This window comes from Neolamprologus brichardi, chromosome 3, assembly GCF_056152115.1.
Source record: "Neolamprologus brichardi isolate AB-2024 chromosome 3, ASM5615211v1, whole genome shotgun sequence".
Classification (NCBI taxonomy): domain Eukaryota; kingdom Metazoa; phylum Chordata; class Actinopteri; order Cichliformes; family Cichlidae; genus Neolamprologus; species Neolamprologus brichardi.
Window position 1 is genome coordinate 23,470,031 of NC_142106.1, and position 21,207 is coordinate 23,491,237.

At 40.3% G+C, this 21,207-nt stretch overlaps 1 protein-coding gene across 1 annotated transcript; it reads right to left on the reverse strand.

The window, feature by feature from the left end:
- Positions 1–16,060: 16,060 nt before the first annotated feature.
- Positions 16,061–19,942, reverse strand: LOC102793507 (uncharacterized). The gene is made up of 2 exons (XM_087835008.1): positions 19,422–19,942; positions 16,061–18,055 (listed from the first exon to the last, which is right to left on the reverse strand). Exon 2 carries the CDS (start codon positions 17,934–17,936, stop codon positions 16,203–16,205), a length of 1,734 nt encoding a protein of 577 aa, XP_087691134.1. The 5' UTR covers positions 17,937–18,055; positions 19,422–19,942; the 3' UTR covers positions 16,061–16,202.
- Positions 19,943–21,207: the final 1,265 nt, after the last annotated feature.

Sequence of the window (21,207 nt, forward strand, 5' to 3'; positions counted from 1 at the left end):
TTAACTAGTAACTTCATCAGTCATGACAGAAGCTAATATTTCTGTCCTAACATTGTTTAAATAGTAACAGCTTTACTACTTTACTACTATGTGTAACAGAGTTAGAAAATAGCTTAATGAATTTCCTCAAAATTGATGTGAATAGTTGGAGCCACCTGGTGGACAAATACCGCAACTGCAACTGTTAAAGTTCCAAATTGCTGCACAGCGCATGCCTCAGCAAAGGAAAAAAACTCCCAAGCTGGTGGTAGGTGCTTGTGAGCGATACTGTTGTCAATTTTGGATGTGTATTAATGAAAACATTCTTATAGTGGTAATTGTCAACATATATTTTGATTGTAAGCAGTACTAGCATGTATCCTGAAAGTTACAGGCATTTTGATGCATGGGTAGTAACTTTATTCACGAGTAGCATTTTTAGTTAGCATGCTAAGCTAATACTCGTTAGCTAGTCGGGTGCTTTTTGACTTGCACTCAGCTCTAATGTTTCTCTATGAGATTGTAATTGTTCTAATTCTTTTTAACAGAACTGAAGGTTGCAGTTGCTTTACACACTGTTAATGAAGACTGTGTGCTGTTCTCTTTGTACCAGGTAGGCGCTGTTAAGTATAAGTTTTAATTGATGCTGTTGTATAGGAAAAAAAAAAGATGAACAATGATGATTGTTTTATAATAGAAAAGCTGTTTTTATATGTTATTGTTGTTGTTGTTTAGGGAAAATGAGAAAAATAAATAGATAATACTGCTACTATACGATCACAGGTTTGGTTTCAGCTAGAACTTTTAAAAGAAAGACTTTGTTGATGTTGTGTTGTATAAATATATCTTATGCATTTGTTAAGTGTTATGTTTGGAAAGAAAAAGGAAAAAAACTCCCAAGCTGGTGAACTGAAGGTTGCAGTTGCTTTACACACTGTTAATGAAGACTGTGTGCTGTTTTCTTTGTACCAGTTGCCAGAATAAAGAGGGAGCCCAGAGTAAGGGCAAGTCCAGCGTTGCAGTGCCGTCCTTTCTACATGGGCATATCACACCACTTGCACAATAGACTCACAGAACAGCAACAGCTACATTGGTGCCGTGACTCTGTGATTTGAGATCAACTTGATGCAGATCTCCAACCCAGGTTGCAGTGTATTGTGCTTAAAGATTCATCCTTTGCCCGTTTTGGACTGTGAATTACGTTGAGGTACTGGACTGTTTGTTCTTTGGTTTGATGGGACTCTCTCCAGACTGCTTGTGCTGACACCTGCAACTCTGAATATTTGTTATTGTCTACGTTTTGTTTTGTTTTTTTTTCTTGCTTTTCCTTTTCTCTGTTTATATGCTAATATGGCAAGCAAATTCCAGCTGAGTGATATATGTGACAATGTTCGCTCCTCTGTTGGGCGGGGTAGAGGTGCAGAACGTGCTCACTTACTGTCACATGGGTCAGTTGGGAGGGATGAGGGAGCTTCACCTGTGTTGCCTGGCAGGGTTGGAGCCTTTGGGTCGGGTGTAGATCCAGATGAGTCTCCCGTGGGGCAATTTTTGCGGGGCGAAGCACATCACTCCACTCCCAGTGATGGGAAGGACACATTAAACCAGTTTAGTGACATGATCTTTCAACTTGGTTCACAGATAGGTGAATCTATTGCGGCCAGACTTATGTCTAGTGGAGCTGTTGGTGATGTTGGTGACCGAAATAATGCTCACTCACATAACCAGACTTTCCATTCGAGTGACGATACAAATACACCTAGTGAAAACACTCAATTCAGTGTTATTGTAAAATCCGACAGGGAGCCTGTCATTTTCAGGGGTGATGGTACAGACAAGTACACAGTGACTGAATGGGTTGAGCTGATGAAATCATACATCAGGAAGCAGAGTCTTGATGTGTTGTTGCAGACAGAGGAGGTGATGGGGAGGCTAATGGGGAAGGCCAGGGATGTAGTTAAGATAGGCTTGAGAAGTGATCCTGCGCTTACTACTTCCTGCGCCCCTGATGTCATATTCAACATGCTGATAAGGTACTTCAGCAGCGCTTCCTCTTGCCTACCCCTGCAGGACTTCTACTCAACTCTGCCTTCTCACAGGGAGAATCCTGTTGATTACTGGATACGCCTCAACAAGGCTGCTGATATGGCTGAGGAAGGTTTGAAGCGTCAAGGCAGGCGAATGGAGGACATTGGTGGTGAGATCGCTAAAATGTTTGTGAAACACTGCCCAGATCCTGAGCTCGCATCTGTGTTTAAGTACAAGCAGATACATGAGTGGACGTGCAAGGAGATTCAAGAGAGGATAGATGAGTATCGGTGCGAGAGGGTGTCTTCTGTGAGAGTGCGCGTGGTTGAGGCCCATGCAGCAGCGCTAATTCGTGATGACACGCGTGTTGAGCTCTTGAATAACAATGACAGGAAGTCTTCTGGTGTTGACGTGCTTCCTACCTCACCCCCGTCTCCTGGGGTAGGACCTTTTGTCTCACCCTCTCCTCTCTTGTCCCAGACGCAGCAGATGTTTCTTGCTCCAAGCTGTCCCACAGTTCCTCCTCTATTGTCACAGGATGGGGAACGGAATCCGACGACCTCATCTCAGAATAGATGTCAGACTATTCCCCTGCATTACCAGAAGCAGTCTGCTCTCCCTGCTCCTGAGCAGCAGTTCCCCCACAGTCAGCAGCCCAGCGATAATGCTGTGCTCGGCGAGATGATGTCGATGCTCAGGGAGCTGTTGAATAAAGTGAAGGCTGGGGATGGACATTCCCCCTCACGGTGGGGTAGCAGACGAGTACAGAATCGGGCCCCTTCGTTCAATGGCAGGAGCTGTCAGGTCTGTAATAAGGAGGACCACACTACACAGTCCCATTGCCGCTTTGCCCGACTCTGTTTCATATGCTTTCGACCTGTGCTTTGAGGGAGGCTGTACGGGTCATGAAGAACACTCCCACATACATGATGCAGCAGAGCTGTATGACAATGTAAAGGACTTAGACAAGTCTGAGAGAGTTATTTTTCAGGACACACAGAGAATCAGCAGCAGTGACAGCCTGTTCTACACGTACGAGTGAAGCCTAAATCAGTGGTGGAGCTTGACATGGAAGTGTATGGGTGTCATATCTTGGTTCCAACCTTTGTTGTTGAGAATCAACAAGATGACTTAATTGTTGGCTCGAATGTCATCAGACATTTAATCCGTCAGTTCAAGAAAGATGCAAGCTACTGGGAGGCAGTTTCGACGTCGGGTTCAGGGCATCAGGAACTTGAACAGTTCCTCTCTCTGCTTGCTGGCCTGGAACGCTGGTCTGGTACTGAGATATCAGACAAAGTGGGCACAGTCAGGTGCAACAGGGCTGTCACCCTGCCAGGTAACAGTGAGTTTCTTGTATGGGGGAAACTTCCTAAAGATGTTAAGATATCTCCAGGCTCTACTGTAGTTACTGAGCCAACCACCTCTCGCTCTGCACCCAGGGGCATCATGGTCGCTAGAGTGGTGACTCCTCTCTGGGGAGACAGGTGGGTCCCACTCAAGCTCCTTAACGTCACAGACAACCCTGTTATTCTGCGGAGGAATGCCAAACTTGCTGATGTCTACACCTGCCTTGCATTGGAGGATATGGAGGTTCCAGAGCTCAGTCAACAGTCTACTCGTACAGAGCCCACTGGGACATCTGTACCCACAGTGGATGTTGGTACTGTACAGGAGAGGCTGGACCGTGTTGGCCTGGGTGACCTGGACCTGAAATCCTGTGATGTGTCATCGGACTGGCAAGAAAAGTTGGCTGACCTTGTGGTCAATTATCAAGATGTCTTTTCTTGCCATCATCTGGACTGTGGTGAGGCTAAGGGCTTTGTGCACAGGATTCGACTGACAGATGACAGGCCATTTCGTCTCCCCTACAGGCGTGTGCCTCCTGCCAAATACCACAAGCTCCGCCAGGTTCTTAACGAGATGGAGGAGAGAGACATAATCAGGAAGTCTACTAGCGAGTTTGCCTCACCTCTTGTCCTTGTGTGGAAGAGAAATGGTGACTTGCGAGTGTGCACCGATTTTCGATGGCTCAACAGGCGGACGCTAAAGGACGCTCATCCCCTGCCACATCATGCTGATTGCTTGGCAGCCCTTGGTGGCAATGTGTTTTTTTAGCATGATGGACTTAACTTCTGGCTTCTATAACATGCCGCTACATGAGGAGGATCGCAAATACTCTGCATTCACAACACCCATGGGTTTGTACGAGTATAACCGCCTCCCTCAGGGTTTGTGCAACAGCCCAGCCAGCTTCATGAGAATGATGACCTGCATTTTTGGCGATCAAAATTTCCTCAGCCTGCTGTGCTACCTTGATGACCTGTTGGTCTTTGCACCATCTGAGCAGTTGGCTTTGGAGAGATTGGAAATGGTTTTCAGCCGACTTCGCCAACACAACCTGAAATTGGCCCCAAAGAAGTGCTGGCTTCTCAGGAAGTCGGTGAAATTCCTCGGGCACATCATTAATGAGTCTGGTGTGTCTACAGATCCTGCTAAGGTCGAGGCTGTCAGCAATATGACCATTGCGGACCTAATGGAGCCTGATGGGATCACCCCGTCACAGTCCCGTGTCAGATCATTTCTGGGGATGGTGAACTATTACCAGCATTTTGTGCCCGATTACTCTGCCTTGGCAAGGCCCCTCTTTGACCTTCTGTCTGGCCAGAAGCAGAAGCGCAAGGGGCGGGCACGTGTGGGCCGTGCTATGCAATCTCGGAAGCTGACACCTACTGACTGGACACATGATCATCAACAGTCATTTGAGGATCTGAAGGCTGCTTTGGTGTCCTCGGTAGTTTTGGCCCATCCTGACTTTGCTCGCCCTTTTGTCTTGTCCACCGACGCCTCCTTGGATGGGCTGGGAGCAGTTCTTTCACAAGTTCAGGAAGGTGATTTTGTGGCTAGACCAGTTGCATTTGCCAGTAAATCCCTTTCCGGTGCCCAGCGGAAGTACCCTGCTCATCGCCTTGAATTCCTTGCGTTGAAATGGTCTGTGTGTGACAAGTTTAGCCACTGGCTCAAGGGACATGCCTTCACGGTGTGGACTGATAATAATCCGCTTACACACATTATGACTAAACCTCGTCTGGACACCTGTGAGCAGCGGTGGGTGGCGAAGCTGGCATCTTACGAGTTTGATATCAAATATGTCCCTGGTTCTAAGAACATTGTCGCAGATGCACTAAGCCGTCGACCGTTTGTGAAGTTGGCTGTCGGAGAGAGGTTGCTTTGCTGCCCTTATAGCAACCTAGTTGGAGAAGCTCTTCCCATCTCTGTTGGCTCAGTACAGGAGGCATTTCGACAGTCAAACTCCAGTCGACATCTCTTCGATGTCCAGGTCGAGGAGGAGCCTAATGTGTCGGTGCATGCTAACTTAATGAAAACATTCTTATAGTGGTAATTGTCAACATGTATTTTGATTGTAAGCAGTACTAGCATGTATCCTGAAAGTTACAGGCATTTTGATGCATGGGTAGTAACTTTATTCACGAGTAGCATTTTTAGTTAGCATGCTAAGCTAATACTCGTTAGCTAGTCAGGTGCTTTTTGACTTGCACTCAGCTCTAATGTTTCTCTATGAGATTGTAATTGTTCTAATTCTTTTTAACAGAACTGAAGGTTGCAGTTGCTTTACACACTGTTAATGAAGACTGTGTGCTGTTTTCTTTGTACCAGGTAGGCGCTGTTAAGTATAAGTTTTAATTGATGCTGTTGTATAGGAAAAAAAAAAGATGAACAATGATGATTGTTTTATAATAGAAAAGCTGTTTTTATATGTTATTGTTGTTGTTGTTTAGGGAAAATGAGAAAAATAAATAGATAATACTGCTACTATACGATCACAGGTTGGTTTCAGCTAGAACTTTTAAAAGAAAGACTTTGTTGATGTTGTGTTGTATAAATATATCTTATTCATTTGTTAAGTGTTATGTTTGGAAAGAAAAAGGAAAAAAAACTCCCAAGCTGGTGAACTGAAGGTTGCAGTTGCTTTACACACTGTTAATGAAGACTGTGTGCTGTTTTCTTTGTACCAGTTGCCAGAATAAAGAGGGAGCCCAGAGTAAGGGCAAGTCCAGCGTTGCAGTGCCGTCCTTTCTACATGGGCATATCACACCACTTGCACAATAGACTCACAGAACAGCAACAGCTACATATGCTGTCCGTTTAAATGGCCTTACCTGTACACACTGCTGTATTCACCGAATTTCAGCCAGAGTGGATTCTGGAGTCTTCCCACGTTCCTGTTAGTGATCCTCCATCTGGATGGATGAGAACAACCTTCTGAAAAATCTAGCAGGAGATGGCCCATATCTATGGGACTGATTTCTGATTTCTGCTAATATCGCCTGATGGACTGATAACAGCCGAAGCGGGTGAATAAAGTCACCCAGTCGCTAGCTGTGCCATTACCCAGAATACACCACTCCCCCCATAAATGCAATAAACGATACAAAAGTAACAGCTGTATTTAATGTATCTGCTGTATCTGCTCTTTCTCAGGTAGTTGTTTACATTATATAATTTATTGTGATCAGTATACACTACAATCACTACAATGTGATTTCGGAAATATACGGACAACAGGCTCTTCCGCGGCAATTTCTTGTCGTCAATAAACAACGAGAGGACCCTGCACGTCAATTCTCGACGTGAGGGGGGAACCCTGCGCGTCGATAAGTGAAGCAGAGGGAGCCTGTCACGTTGTCAATGTCTACGCACCCTCAGTTTCCGCTGTGTGTTCTGTTACCTGTTTTTGCCTGCCTGTTAGTTTATATTTTCCAGTTTAGTTAGTTTTCTGTTTGATCAGTAGCCTGCAATAAAGCAGTTTATTCTGAGTTTACTTTCGCCTCCGTGAGTCCTGCATTTTGGGTCCTTTCTCTCTGCCTGCCTGCACACAGCCATGACAGAAGAGTATGTAAATATCTGGTTTCAACTGTATATTTGATGATGTTGGTGTTTGGTAGTAATGGCCAAATGAAGCTTTCTGAAGCACTGAAGCTTGTATTGAAAAATGGTTCATTCTTTGCTTTTGATGTTGGTAAATACATTAAAAATACCACATTACATATAATATACATATGATAATGTACAACACATTATGGAGTATGCTTCTGCTGTGAGGTCCTGCCTCCATGCACTTATGCAATTAACCGCTAGACGGGTATATATATATGAATAATATTATATTAGGGAAATTTTCCCAGGCATATTTTTGACCTGGGGGTAGAATTGATTGTGAAATGGAAATGGAACATGCTTATGAACTTGTAAATGAAAAACATGATGCATTTAAAGTAGCCCTTTTTCATTTTTATTTAAGAAGAGAATTTGTTCCACTGTGCGATGGCCAAACCTGTTCCTTTTCATGGTGATAATTTCTCCTGCCTTAAGGAAAATCCCTTCACATGGAACAGAAGAGGCTGGAGCGCACAGAAACTGGTAGAGATGCAGTTATACAGTCTACCTGGGCCCCACAAACTATCAGCTAAAGAGAATAAATAAATTCAATTGCTGCACATTTGGCAGACTAACATTTTCAGATTAATTAAACAATAAAATATATATTTTTACAACATTACATGTAAAAAGTCAAGTGGAAGTTTTTCTAAAGTTATTTAATGATGTTTATATTATAGAAGCAGATTTTTGACATTTTATCTTTTTCCCATTTTCAGATATAATAAACACGCACAAAACAAAAGCAAACGGCCAGAACACAAAGCTGGAAAACCCACCCGATTGAAAAAATCAACTCAAAATTCTCCCACACAACAGAACCTCCTCTATTTCTTGCTGGCTCCAAATCTCTCAGTGGAATGATCAGTGGTTTGCCAAAACTCATCAGAACATGTATCTAGTACCTAGTGTAACTTTTTAGATACCATTTGTTACTTTTTAAATTCTATATTTATTAAGTTATGCAGGTCTGTTTGTACAACAGGGGTAAATAATTATACAACATTTCTGAATCTAAATAGTGTACTTTGGTAGAAATGTTTTGGTGAAAAATAAGTGTAGTGCAGGTCTATGATGATTTTTAGTGCTACTATCATCTAGTTCTGATTCTGGTTCTGTCTTGGTTAAGTCCTAAGTAGTCCTGATTTTGAACTGTTGTAGTCCTGTTTTAATTCCAGATCAGTTCTGGGTCTGGTTGAATTGGGGTTTAGTCCCTGTGTCTTGATACAGTCCCGACTTTGTTCTGCTTCGCCGCTTAATTAAAAACCTAGTTTAAGGTGTCCTGCATATGTGATATATATTTTTTCCAATATGAAGTCGTTCTTTTTTGAACAAAACTCAAAACACAGCCTGATTAATCTTTCAGTCATTTTTACCCTCACTTAATTTTCTTTCGCTGCTCAGCTCTCACACAGTGGCTCAGTTATGCTCCAATCCCTCCATATTGTGGCCAATCACATGCAAGGGTATAGGATAATATCATTATGTGAAAAACAGAGAGGGTGAGAAACGCGACAGTCAAGTGGAGCGTGCGTCTGTCCTCTCAGTAAGTGAGTGAGACAGTAGACAGTGGTGAAGACATAAACATGCCTGACACCCGTAAATGAAGCAGCATCTGGCTGCAGTTTAAAGATTTTTTTGTCTCGGTCCTGGTCTTGGTCTCGTCTTGGTCTTGATACCCTCTGGTCTTGGTCTTGTCTTGGTCTCAGTTTAGGCGGTCTTGACTACAAGTCTACTGAGAGTACACCTTGGCTGGTTTATTCTCCTGGCTTCTATCTCTCTGGTATACAGTGGGGCAAAAAAGTATTTAGTCAGCCACCGATTGTGCAAGTTCCCCCACTTAAAATGATGACAGAGGTCAGTAATTTGCACCAGAGGTACACTTCAACTGTGAGAGACAGAATGTGAAAAAAAAAAATCCATGAATTCACATGGTAGGATTTGTAAAGAATTTATTTGTAAATCAGGGTGGAAAATAAGTATTTGGTCAATAACAAAAATACAACTCAATACTTTGTAACATAACCTTTGTTGGCAATAACAGAGGTCAAACGTTTACTATAGGTCTTTACCAGGTTTGCACACACAGTAGCTGGTATTTTGGCCCATTTCTCCATGCAGATCTTCTCAAGAGCAGTGGTGTTTTGGGGCTGTCGCCGAGCAACACGGACTTTCAACTCCCGCCACAGATTTTCTATGGGGTTGAGGTCTGGAGACTGGCTAGGCCACTCCAGGACTTTCAAATGCTTCTTACGGAGCCACTCCTTTGTTGCCTGGGCGGTGTGTTTTGGATCATTGTCATGTTGGAAGACCCAGCCTCGTTTCATCTTCAAAGTTCTCACTGATGGAAGGAGGTTTTGGCTCAAAATCTCACGATACTTGGCCCCATTCATTCTGTCCTTAACACGGATCAGTCGTCCTGTCCCCTTGGCAGAAAAACAGCCCCATAGCATGATGTTTCCACCCCCATGCTTCACAGTAGGTATGGTGTTCTTGGGATGCAACTCAGTATTCTTCTTCCTCCAAACACGACGAGTTGAGTTTATACCAAAAAGTTCTACTTTGGTTTCATCTGACCACATGACATTCTCCCAATCCTCTGCTGTATCATCCATGTGCTCTCTGGCAAACTTCAGACGGGCCTGGACATGCACTGGCTTCAGCAGCGGAACACGTCTGGCACTGCGGGATTTGATTCCCTGCCGTTGTAGTGTGTTACTGATGGTGACCTTTGTTACTTTGGTCCCAGCTCTCTGCAGGTCATTCACCAGGTCCCCCCGTGTGGTTCTGGGATCTTTGCTCACCGTTCTCATGATCATTTTGACCCCACGGGATGAGATCTTGCGTGGAGCCCCAGATCGAGGGAGATTATCAGTGGTCTTGTATGTCTTCCATTTTCTGATGATTGCTCCCACAGTTGATTTTTTCACACCAAGCTGCTTGCCTATTGTAGATTCACTCTTCCCAGTCTGGTGCAGGTCTACAATTCTTTTCCTGGTGTCCTTCGAAAGCTCTTTGGTCTTGGCCATGGCGGAGTTTGGAGTCTGACTGGTTGAGGCTGTGGACAGGTGTCTTTTGTACAGATGATGAGGTCAAACAGGTGCCATTCATACAGGTAACGAGTGGGGGACAGAAAAGCTTCTTACAGAAGACGTTACAGGTCTGTGAGAGCCAGGGATTTTCCTTGTTTGAGGTGACCAAACACTTATTTTCCACCCTGATTTACGAATAAATTCTTTACAAATCCTACCATGTGAATTCATGGATTTTTTTTTCACATTCTGTCTCTCACAGTTGAAGTGTACCTCTGGTGCAAATTACTGACCTCTGTCATCATTTTAAGTGGGGGAACTTGCACAATCGGTGGCTGACTAAATACTTTTTTGCCCCACTGTACCTCCTCAAGTCATTTCTTGGCAGTTTCCAATATATATATATATATATATATATATATATATATATATATATATATATATATATATATATATATGTATATATATATATATATATATATATATATATATATATATATATATATATATATATATATATATATATATATATCCGTCACCTCGTCATCACATTTGCTGTGTGTATTGGGTCATTGTCATGCTGACATCTCTACGCTTTGGAAACATTTGTTTGGAATCCTCAATATCAGAAATAGATTGAAGCAAGGGTGTAGATTTGGCATGGATGGAAGTGACATGTCCCCACCAATATCCAGTGATTATTGAATTGTCCCCACCAATAATTTGATCTCTTTGAGTAAAGGCAAATAAACCCCATAGAAAGAAAAAAAACAATCTTAATGTAATAACGTTACAGGCTATGCTAGCCTTTGGCCCATGTCAGTCTAAAATTTGATGTAACCATGAATAACGTGTTTTGGACACTACCTGCACAACAGGCAGCACTATTAGTTATCTCAGTCTCAAAGTAGCATTTCTAATTTTGATTGAAACTGTCAGAGAACACGGCAGCCCCGAGCAAGCCAGGATATTAGTTTACAGAGGCTGTTAAAATTATATGTCTAGCGTTAAAATGTTGGTGACACAATAATTTCATCCTAGTGGTATTGGCATATTCATAGGGTTCATTTTTGAGAAAATATATGATGAGTTAGTCATGGTTTTGTAAATATTCCACATTGTAGTGCAGTTTGCACAAATTGCTTTAAAAATGCACTCTACAAACATTACTGATGAGTCAAGATCTGCACAAATTGACAGAAACTGAAACAGAAATGAAACAAGCTGCCCATTTTATTGTTACTGTCATGTCCTATTTGTCAGGTAACAGAAGAACCAACACAAAGCTCAGAGAGTAATGGTGACACAAGATCACAGGTGAAGTTGGATGATGACTTGGTGGTTCATTACTGTATTTGAAGCACATGTGTGACTGCATGTATTTGGAATGTCTCACTGTTATTTATCAGGTGACAGAGGTGAAGAGGAGAGGTCACAGGTGACTGACTGATAATTTGGTGCTATAGATTAACTAGTATGTATTATCATGACAATTGTTAGGCTGCTGATGTAAACTGATTCATTAGTATATATTTGACAAAGAATCTGAATTGACACATTTTATATGGCACGAATCAATGTGTTATTTTATCAGGTGGCAATATGTCCTAGTGCAGTCAGAGGGGAAGAGCCAGGGCCAAAGGTGAGGCACATCAAGGACATAATAATAATTTTAATCTGAGGATAAAACGCATGTACTGAGGCTGAAAGAAGCTTCAGTGCTCTCAGAAGACTAAAAACATGGCTAAGGTTAACAATGACTCAAATGAGATTAAACAATGCTGCTGTATGCCATGTCCACCAGGAGAGACTGGACAGTATAGCTGCAAAACAAATATGCCAGCAGTTTACCTCAGTTAACGAGAGGAGCAGGCATGTGTTTGGCTCCTTCACATAGTGGACATTGAGTTGTTCTGTGGGTCACCAGTAGTCCATGTCCGTTGCTGTAACAGTAGTTCATGTTTAGAATAAAAGATCCCAGCTCACTGACTTAATAGGGGCAATAGTGTGCCTAAAATGTTGCATAATGTTGCTGAGAGATCTTTTACTTTGTGGTAATTTTAGATGAGTAGCTTTATGGACAAAAACCACCAGGTCATTCAGTGTTCCCTTAGTGCTAATGTATAAGAGATGTTGGTGTACTATAACTGAAGTAATGTTGTTAAGTCCTTAAAGTCATATTCTTTTATTGTCATGAATCTATTTTTATCTTAGTATGATACCTGATATATATGGAATATGGCTTAAGTAAACTAAAGCCTAAAATACTTAAGTAATTTAACATTATATAATTCACATATAAAACTAAGAATTGTAATTTTAAATGGTTTAAAAGCATGTAGAATAGCATATGTAGGCAAGCATATTTCTCCTTTTTTTGTTATTAAGAAGCAAAGACAAGAAGGGGGGAAAAGAAATAGGGCAGGGTTCGGTGGTTGAATCATCTGTCCCCACCAATGCCAAAACCTAATCTATGCCCTTGGATTGCAGAAAGTACTCTCTCTGTTCGTGTATTTAAGGGCTACAGCAGACGCAGCTGTTTTGGTGGGAAAGAAGCAGCCTTTCTGATTGGTGGATTCAAATTTAGCAGCTCCAGGCTGTTTGACTGACCTAGATACACAATGGCCACACTCTTAAAAGCCCCAGTTAACTTCACGGTCTTTGTGTGTGTGTGTGTGTGTGTGTGTTTCGATGACCCAAATTTCGGATGGTAACACCTACTTCTTTCTGGCAGAAATCATCATGCCCCTCCCATGTAATACCTGTAATCGAGAGTATAGAGTATGTCTGGGGAGTGTGAATGTGTGTATAGTGTTCATTTCTGTTTTTTCTCCATGTTGGGCAAGTGCTGAGTATTTGTATTTCTGTTAATAAGGGTGGGAATGTATGCTTTTGCCTGTGTGTGCCAGTTTGTCTATATCTATGAGTCAGGTCGAGTCAGGAGTCAGGTCAGCTTCATGCTCTTGGGGGGTAGGGCTATGGCTCCCCAAACCCTCAAGCAGATCTTTGCATGGAGAAACCTTTTGAACTAAAGAGCGCTCATGTGCACAGGTGTACACAAGGGTGCTCACATACACTACAGTAGGTACCAAAAGTATTCAGATGCCTTTAAAATTTTCACTCTTTGTTATATTGCAGCCATTTGCTAAAATCATTTAAGTTCATTTTTTCCTCAATGTACACACAGCAACCCATAGTGACCGAAAAACACAGAATTGTTGACATTTCTCTAGATTTGTTAAAAAAGGAAAAACTTAAATATCACATGGCCCTAGGTATTCAGACCCTTTGCTGTGACACTCATATATTTGACTAAGGTGCTGTCCATTTCTTCTGATCATCCTTGAGATGGTTCTACACCTTCATTTGAGTCCAGCTGTATTTGATTATAACCAACTGGTGTGGTTTTCCATAATGTTTAGTGAAAGAAGAGATCATGTCAGAATTTGCTTGTCTCATGTTAGCATTGTCATGATGGTACTGAATGTAAAATAGAACACAGGACTCGCAAACAGGGAAATAAACACAAACAGGAAGCTTTATTTTTGTGGCAAAAAATACTTTCAACTGCAGAAAAAATTAGAACCGTTTTTTTAAGGAGGCGTTCATGGGGCCATATCTTGACAAACACACACACACACAGTTGCTCTTTGTTCACATATATGCTTATTTAAGATATCACATGTTAATGAGACTATGCATATTCATGTGTGTAAACAATAAAAGCAGCCTGCAGGGGGAAGCAAGTTGAAGTGAGTTGGAGACAACTGCTTCCCTCTAGTGAGTGAAAACTTGAGCTCTGTGTGACCTCGTTCCTGAGTGAGTTTCTGTTTATCCAGCAGTATCAGGGGTAAAACTCTGACAGGGGCGACATGGGCGGTTGCCCAGAGTGGCGGCAGCATCACGGGCATCTCCCAAAAAAAAGTTGCTCGTACTCATACTGCCCAATCATCAGCCAGTGCATTTTGGAGATGGCATAGGCACCGATCAGTTTTCTGCCGCCCATTTGCTGCGAGTAAGGGTACCCTCCATTTGCGAGGTGCACCTGCTGCTTGCGGCACAGAGAAGAGAGGGCGGGGCTGCGGGGGATTCTCTGGCTGGCTGGAGCGGCATCTAATAACCAACTCGCAAACTAAAACAAAATAAAAACAATCCAACAAACACGAAAACACCAGACATTATGATACAGACTTATAATTTGCACCGATGTTTTTTCGAAATTCTATAAAGTGAGCGTGAGAGCCCTCGGTGTGCCTGCTTGCTGCTATGCTGAAGTCAAATTAAACTTTATTGTCATCTCCGCGATATACAGTACAGTATATAGAGAGACAAGACGACGAGGCTCCAATTACAGCACTGCAAGTAAACAAACAATAAATATAAGAAGAGTAAGAAAATACATATACACTTTAGGACTAGGGGTAAAGGGATTAATGACAATTTAAAATTTTACAGTTTGATGATTTAAAGTCTCACACAACCTGTCGACAGAGGAGGGGGCCCTGCTGCTTCCAAATAGGGCACATTTCAATCATAATGTCGTAAATCCAAGCCCATTATGTATTCATGATTTGAATCCTGGGTTGTGTGAAATCCCAGAAATAAACCCTAGAGAAAGTGAATCTGTGAACTAAGGTGTAGGCCTATTAGGTTATGTTGTGGTGATCCTCAAGTTGGAGGATGGGTGTTCATACTGGAGTACAAAAGTAAAACCAATGGAAGATGGACAAGAAAAGTTCAAAGCCATCAGGTCCTCAGTTTAGGAAAAAAGATTAAAGAAGAGGAGGAGAAATGAGCAAAAGAGACAAGTAAGCAGACTTGTCATTGGAAAATAGCAGGTCATGAATCCTGAAACAATCAGAATACTTTATTAATCCTTAAGGAAATTATATGGATTACAGTTATTCCAAGAGAAATTCTAAAAATAGCAACAGTGACAGACTAAACTCCAAACAATACATTATGTTACAGATTTTACACATTTAGGAAATAGCATTAATATATAAAGATCAATCAATTATAAATATCAAGGATTAAAAGAGTGGATAATAAATAAATATCAAGAAAATTGACAAGAATATTACAGAGTAGAAAAGAGCTTATGTAAAAAGGGTGTAACTATTGCATATATATACATATATACACACACACATACATACATACATATATATATATATATATATATATATATATATATATATATATATATATATATATATATATATACATACATATATATATACACACATTTATATATATATATACACATACATATATATATATACATACACACACACACATATATATATGTATACACACACACACATATATATGTATACACACACACACACACACACATATATATGTATACACACACACACACACACACACACACACACACACACACATATATGTATACACACACACACACACACACATATATATATATATAACAAGTATTTACAGTAGAATGTTTTATATGCATGTACAGTCTTTAATATACATATATACACATAATATTCACATGAAACATACATATATGTTATCTGTGGGTGTGGGACTGAGGGGGTGTTCGCTCAGGGCACCAAACAGGCTAGGACTGCCACTGCTGACAAAACACAGAATGTGAAAAAGAGGGGAGGTATGATAACAGAACCTAAAGACTAGATATTATAAATATTACATCAACAAGAAAAACAATTAAAAGAACATAAATAGAAATAAACATTAAATATTACAATATTCAATAAAATGGAATGCTAATGTCAAAAAGCACAAAACACTGGGTCAAAGACCCAGTACCATGACAGCTATAGGAGTCACAATCAGTAGAGCCTCTTCAAACTTACAATGATTGACCAGGATGTCCAAAAGAACTTTGTCAGAGTAATGTCACATTGGTCTGCCAGTTTTGTCATGAATTTGAAAGAAGTTCCACAAATTTCACAATTACCACAATTCAAACACGCTACAATTGCAGTGTGAACAATCTGATTTTTTTTAAATGTTTAAATAACAGTGGCCGCATTTCAGCACTAACCACTTAAATATTTATTAACTCCAGTGTGGATTAGTTGATGACTTTTTAAAGTATCCATATGACGAAAACCCTTTCCACACTGACAACAGACAAATGGTTTAATGCCAGTGTGGATGGCCTGATGTTCTTTCAAGGATCTCGTGCAGCTAAAAGACTTTCCACACTGATCACAATGGTTTAACTCCAATGTGGAGGAGATGATGTTCTTTTAAGGTTCTACGTCGAGTAAAAGATTTTCCACACTGATCACAGCTGAATGGTTTAACTCCAATGTGGATGAGTAAATGTTTTTTTAAAGTTTTACTCTGAGTAAAAGCTTTTCCACACTGACCACAGATAAATGATTTAATGCCAGTGTGGATGAGAAGATGATCTTTTAAGCTTTTGCTATGAGTAAAAGACTTTCCACACTGATCACAGGTGAATGGTTTAACTCCAATGTGGAGGAGTAAATGTTTTCTTAAGTTTCTATGCCGAGTAAATGATTTTCCACACTGATCACAGCTGAATGGTTTAATTCCAGTGTGGATGAGCTGATGTTCTTTTAAAGTTTTACTCTGAGTAAAAGCCTTTCCACAATGACCACAGACAAATGATTTAATGCCAGTGTGGATGAGAAGATGATCTTTTAAGCTTTTGCTATGAGTAAAAGACTTTCCACACAGATCACAGGTGAATGGTTTATCTGTAGTATGGATGCGCTGATGTTCTTTTAACCAGTTACTATGAGTAAAAAACTTTCCACACAGATCACAGCTAAATGGTTTTAATCCAGTGTGGATGAGCTGATGTTTTTTTAAGTTGCCATTTTCAGTAAAAGCCTTTCCACACTGATCACAGCTAAATGGTTTTAATCCAGTGTGGATGAGTTGATGTTTTTTTAAGCTGCTATTCTGTGTGAAAGTCCTTCCACACTGATCGCAGCTGAATGGTTTAATGCCAGTGTGGACGAGCTGATGTTGTTTTAACTTGCCATTCTCAGTGAAACACTTTCCACACTGAGCACAGACGAATGGTTTATCTGCAGAATGGACGAGGTGATGTTCTTTTAAGCCATTACTCGGAGAAAAAGAGTTTCCACACTGATTGTAGCGAATTGCTTTTAATCCTGTGTGGATGAGCTGATGTTGTTTTAAGTTGCCATTTTCAGTAAAAGTCTTTCCACACTGATCACAGCTAAATGGTTTTAATCCAGTGTGGATGAGCTTATGTCTTTTTAAATGTCCATTTTCAGTAAAAGCCTTTCCACACTGATCACAGCTGAATGCTTTTAATCCAGTGTGAATGAGCTGATGTTTTTTTAAGCTGCCACTCTGAGTGAAAGTCTTTCCACACTGATCACAGCTGAATGGTTTAAATCCAGTGTGAGTGAGCTGATGTTTTTTTAAGCTGCCATTCTGAGTAAAAGCCATTCCACACTGATCACAGCTGAATGCTTTTAATCCAGTGTGAATGAGCTGATGTTTTTTTAAGCTGCCACTCTGAGTGAAAGTCTTTCCACACTGATCACAGCTGAATGGTTTAATGCCAGTGTGGACGAGCTGATGTCTTTTTAAGTTGCTATTCACAGTGAAAGTCTTTCCACACTGATCACAGCTGAATGGTTTTAATCCAGTGTGGAGAAGCTTGTGTTTTTTTAACTTGCTATTATGGTTGAAAGCCTGTCCACACTGATCACAGCTGAATGGTTTAATACCAGTGTGGACGAGCTGATGTCTTTTTAAGTTGCTACTGTCAGAAAAAGACATTCCACACTGATCACAGCTGAATGGTTTAATGCCAGTGTGGATGAGCTTATGTTGTTTTAAGCTGGTAGAATGAGTAAAAGCCTTTCCACACTGATCGCACATGAAGCTTCTGTCTCCACTGTCAATGCGCTGGCGTCTTCTGGTCTTCTTCATAATGATGAAAGTCTTCTCCACAGGGATCACAACTCATTCATCTGTACTTGCTGGCATTGGTTGGTTTTTGTTGAGGTCATAAATTTGGAGAGGTTTCGGCACACTTCCCCTTCTTTTGCCTATGATGACAAAGAACTAAAACAGTGACATGCACTTCACAACACCTATTTAGTGTACATATACATACATATATCTATACATACATACACACACACACACTCACACACATAGTGTGAAAAATAGTAATCAATACAAAGGATGGCTATTTTAAAGAATCTAACATTTTTAAGAATCTAATATATGAATATGTTTTGAGTTATTTAACATTTTTTTGTCTCCTAATTCCATATGTGTTTATTTGGAGTTTTGATGGTTTCAATTAGAATCTATAATGTAAAAAGTCATTATAAAATAGAAAAATCATGAGAAGGTGTGTCCAAACATTAGACCAGTGGCTTAGTCAGCCTGGCTACAGAGCTGTTCCTGTTTTCCTCATTTACTAAGATTTCATAACTTTACAGAGGGCTTTTTCTTGTTCAGATCAAAAGAAGAATAAATAAGTCTTCAGTGTAGGTGTACTTATAAGTTCTTCCAGGGAGTCAAACTTCTCTGGTTTGTTGCCCTCTTTTTCAGAGCAGCCAAAGTGTGCAGAGGATGTAATACTATTTACAAAATACGCTATCAGAGATTATCAGAGGGAATAGAGCACAACTGTGTATCAGCTGTAAAAAATGTATCATGTGCAACACTAGAACATATTATTAGATACTTTATTATACAACATGTAGAGTGTGTAAAGGTTACAAACAATACAGGACCAAAAACTGATCCTTGAGAAGCTTATTTTTGGGAGGGTTAAAAACGGCTAATTTCATCCATCCATTGATTTAATGTAAGCAGGTGAGAACATTATTTTTCTTCAGCAGTGATTTGTCTCTCATTTGGGATAAACAGGCAAAATGTCACTGTGTACAGAATTAGATGTTATTATTATTATTAAAATAATAACCAATTAATGTCTGTAGAATAATGTTGGCGATTTTTCCTTGTAACCTTTGATGAAGAACCAACGTTTCTGACTACAGGTGCTGAGCTGCTCCTGCTGCAGACTCTTCACCTGCTGCCAGTCGCCTGTGACTTTGAAATTGGGGGGGGGCTTACGAAGACAGCTGCTACAACAGCCTGCCGCTAGATCAGCGCCATCTTAAAAGACACATTACTGGTGGTGATTCTGTTATTAATTGTGGAATATGTTGTATTCTATCCGCCTCATCAAATCATAATACTCAGTACAACATCTTCATTTGAAGGACAACAAATAGCTGAACATAAATGATTAAAAAAATAAGGTCCTGCTGGAAGCTCCAAGCAGACAAAATGACAGGGGCTGAACAGAACGTACAGCCGAAAACAAAATTAGCTAAGAGAGAGAAACCCTGTAGACAGTTATCGATTTAGGAAGCTATATAATTATAATGTACTCACTCTGGATCTCCTCTCAGAATAACCCGAACTAAAGATCCCCCAGCGGAGAAGGCCGGCTTTGTAGTTGGACTAGGAGAGAGACCAAGCTGTCCTTGCTACGAGAGCGTATATCTTTCCAATCATGCGTGAGAAACATAAACGTGATCTGCCGGAGACCAGAAGGGCAGCAGTAAGAAAGCTCAGCACAGTCACACTATATTTGTCACACCACAAAAGTCTCCGTCGTAGATAACAAGTATGATGACTGTGGCTATAATCGTTACTCGGTCTACTTTCCGCTGTGTGCACGCGCAGTACTTCGTCTTCTTCTTTGTGGTTTGTCGGCGGTTGGCAACAACGACTCATTACCGCCACCAAGTGGTAGTGTTGTGTCCTGTGTGTCAAAACTTCGAAGCGTGTGTCGGCTTATCTTGGGGTAGTTTTTGTAAAGTGCGTATCGAGGCTTTCTTTGGCTATGTCCCAATTAAGAGACCGCACGCTTGAAGTACGCGCACTACCCGTACTACATATGGTGCGGAAGTGAGAGGCTTGTGAAATGGGACGATCTAGCCTTCGTCGCGCTGTTCAGGTTGCCTAGCAACCATGATACTAACCGCGAGAAACGTTACATACAGCTTTGTGGGACAGAAATGAAGGAGAGAAAAATGTTTTGTTGGTCATTCATTTTTGTCATATACATATATATATATGTATATATACGTATATATGTATATACATATATATATACATATACATATATATACATATACATATATATACATATACATACATATACATATATACGTATACAGATACATATATATACATATACATATATATATACATATATATATATGCATATATACACGTATATATACACATATATATATATGTATTACATATGTATATATACATATGTATATATGTATATATACACGTATATATACATATATACACATATGTATATACACGTATATATACACATATATATATACACGTATATATACACGTATATACACATATATATATACACATATTCATATATATATATACATATACATATATATATATATACATATATATATATGCATATATACACGTATATATACACACATATATATATGTATATATACATATGTATATATATATATATATATATATATATATATATATATATATATATATATATATATATATATATATATACATACACACACACACATACATATATATATATATATATACACACACACATATACATACATATACAGTGGGGTAAAAAAGTATTTAGTCAGCCACCGATTGTGCAAGTTCCCCCACTTAAAATGATGACAGAGGTCAGTAATTTGCACCAGAGGTACACTTCAACTGTGAGAGACAGAATGTGAAAAAAAAAATCCATGAATTCACATGGTAGGATTTGTGAAGAATTTATTCGTAAATCAGGGTGGAAAATAAGTATTTGGTCACCTCAAACAAGGAAAATCCCTGGCTCTCACAGACCTGTAACGTCTTCTTCTGTAAGAAGCTTTTCTGTCCCCCACTCGTTACCTGTATGAATGGCATCTGTTTGACCTCATCATCTGTATAAAAGACACCTGTCCACAGCCTCAACCAGTCAGACTCCAAACTCCGCCATGGCCAAGACCAAAGAGCTTTCGAAGGACACCAGGAAAAGAATTGTAGACCTGCACCAGACTGGGAAGAGTGAATCTACAATAGGCAAGCAGCTTGGTGTGAAAAAATCAACTGTGGGAGCAATCATCAGAAAATGGAAGACATACAAGACCACTGATAATCTCCCTCG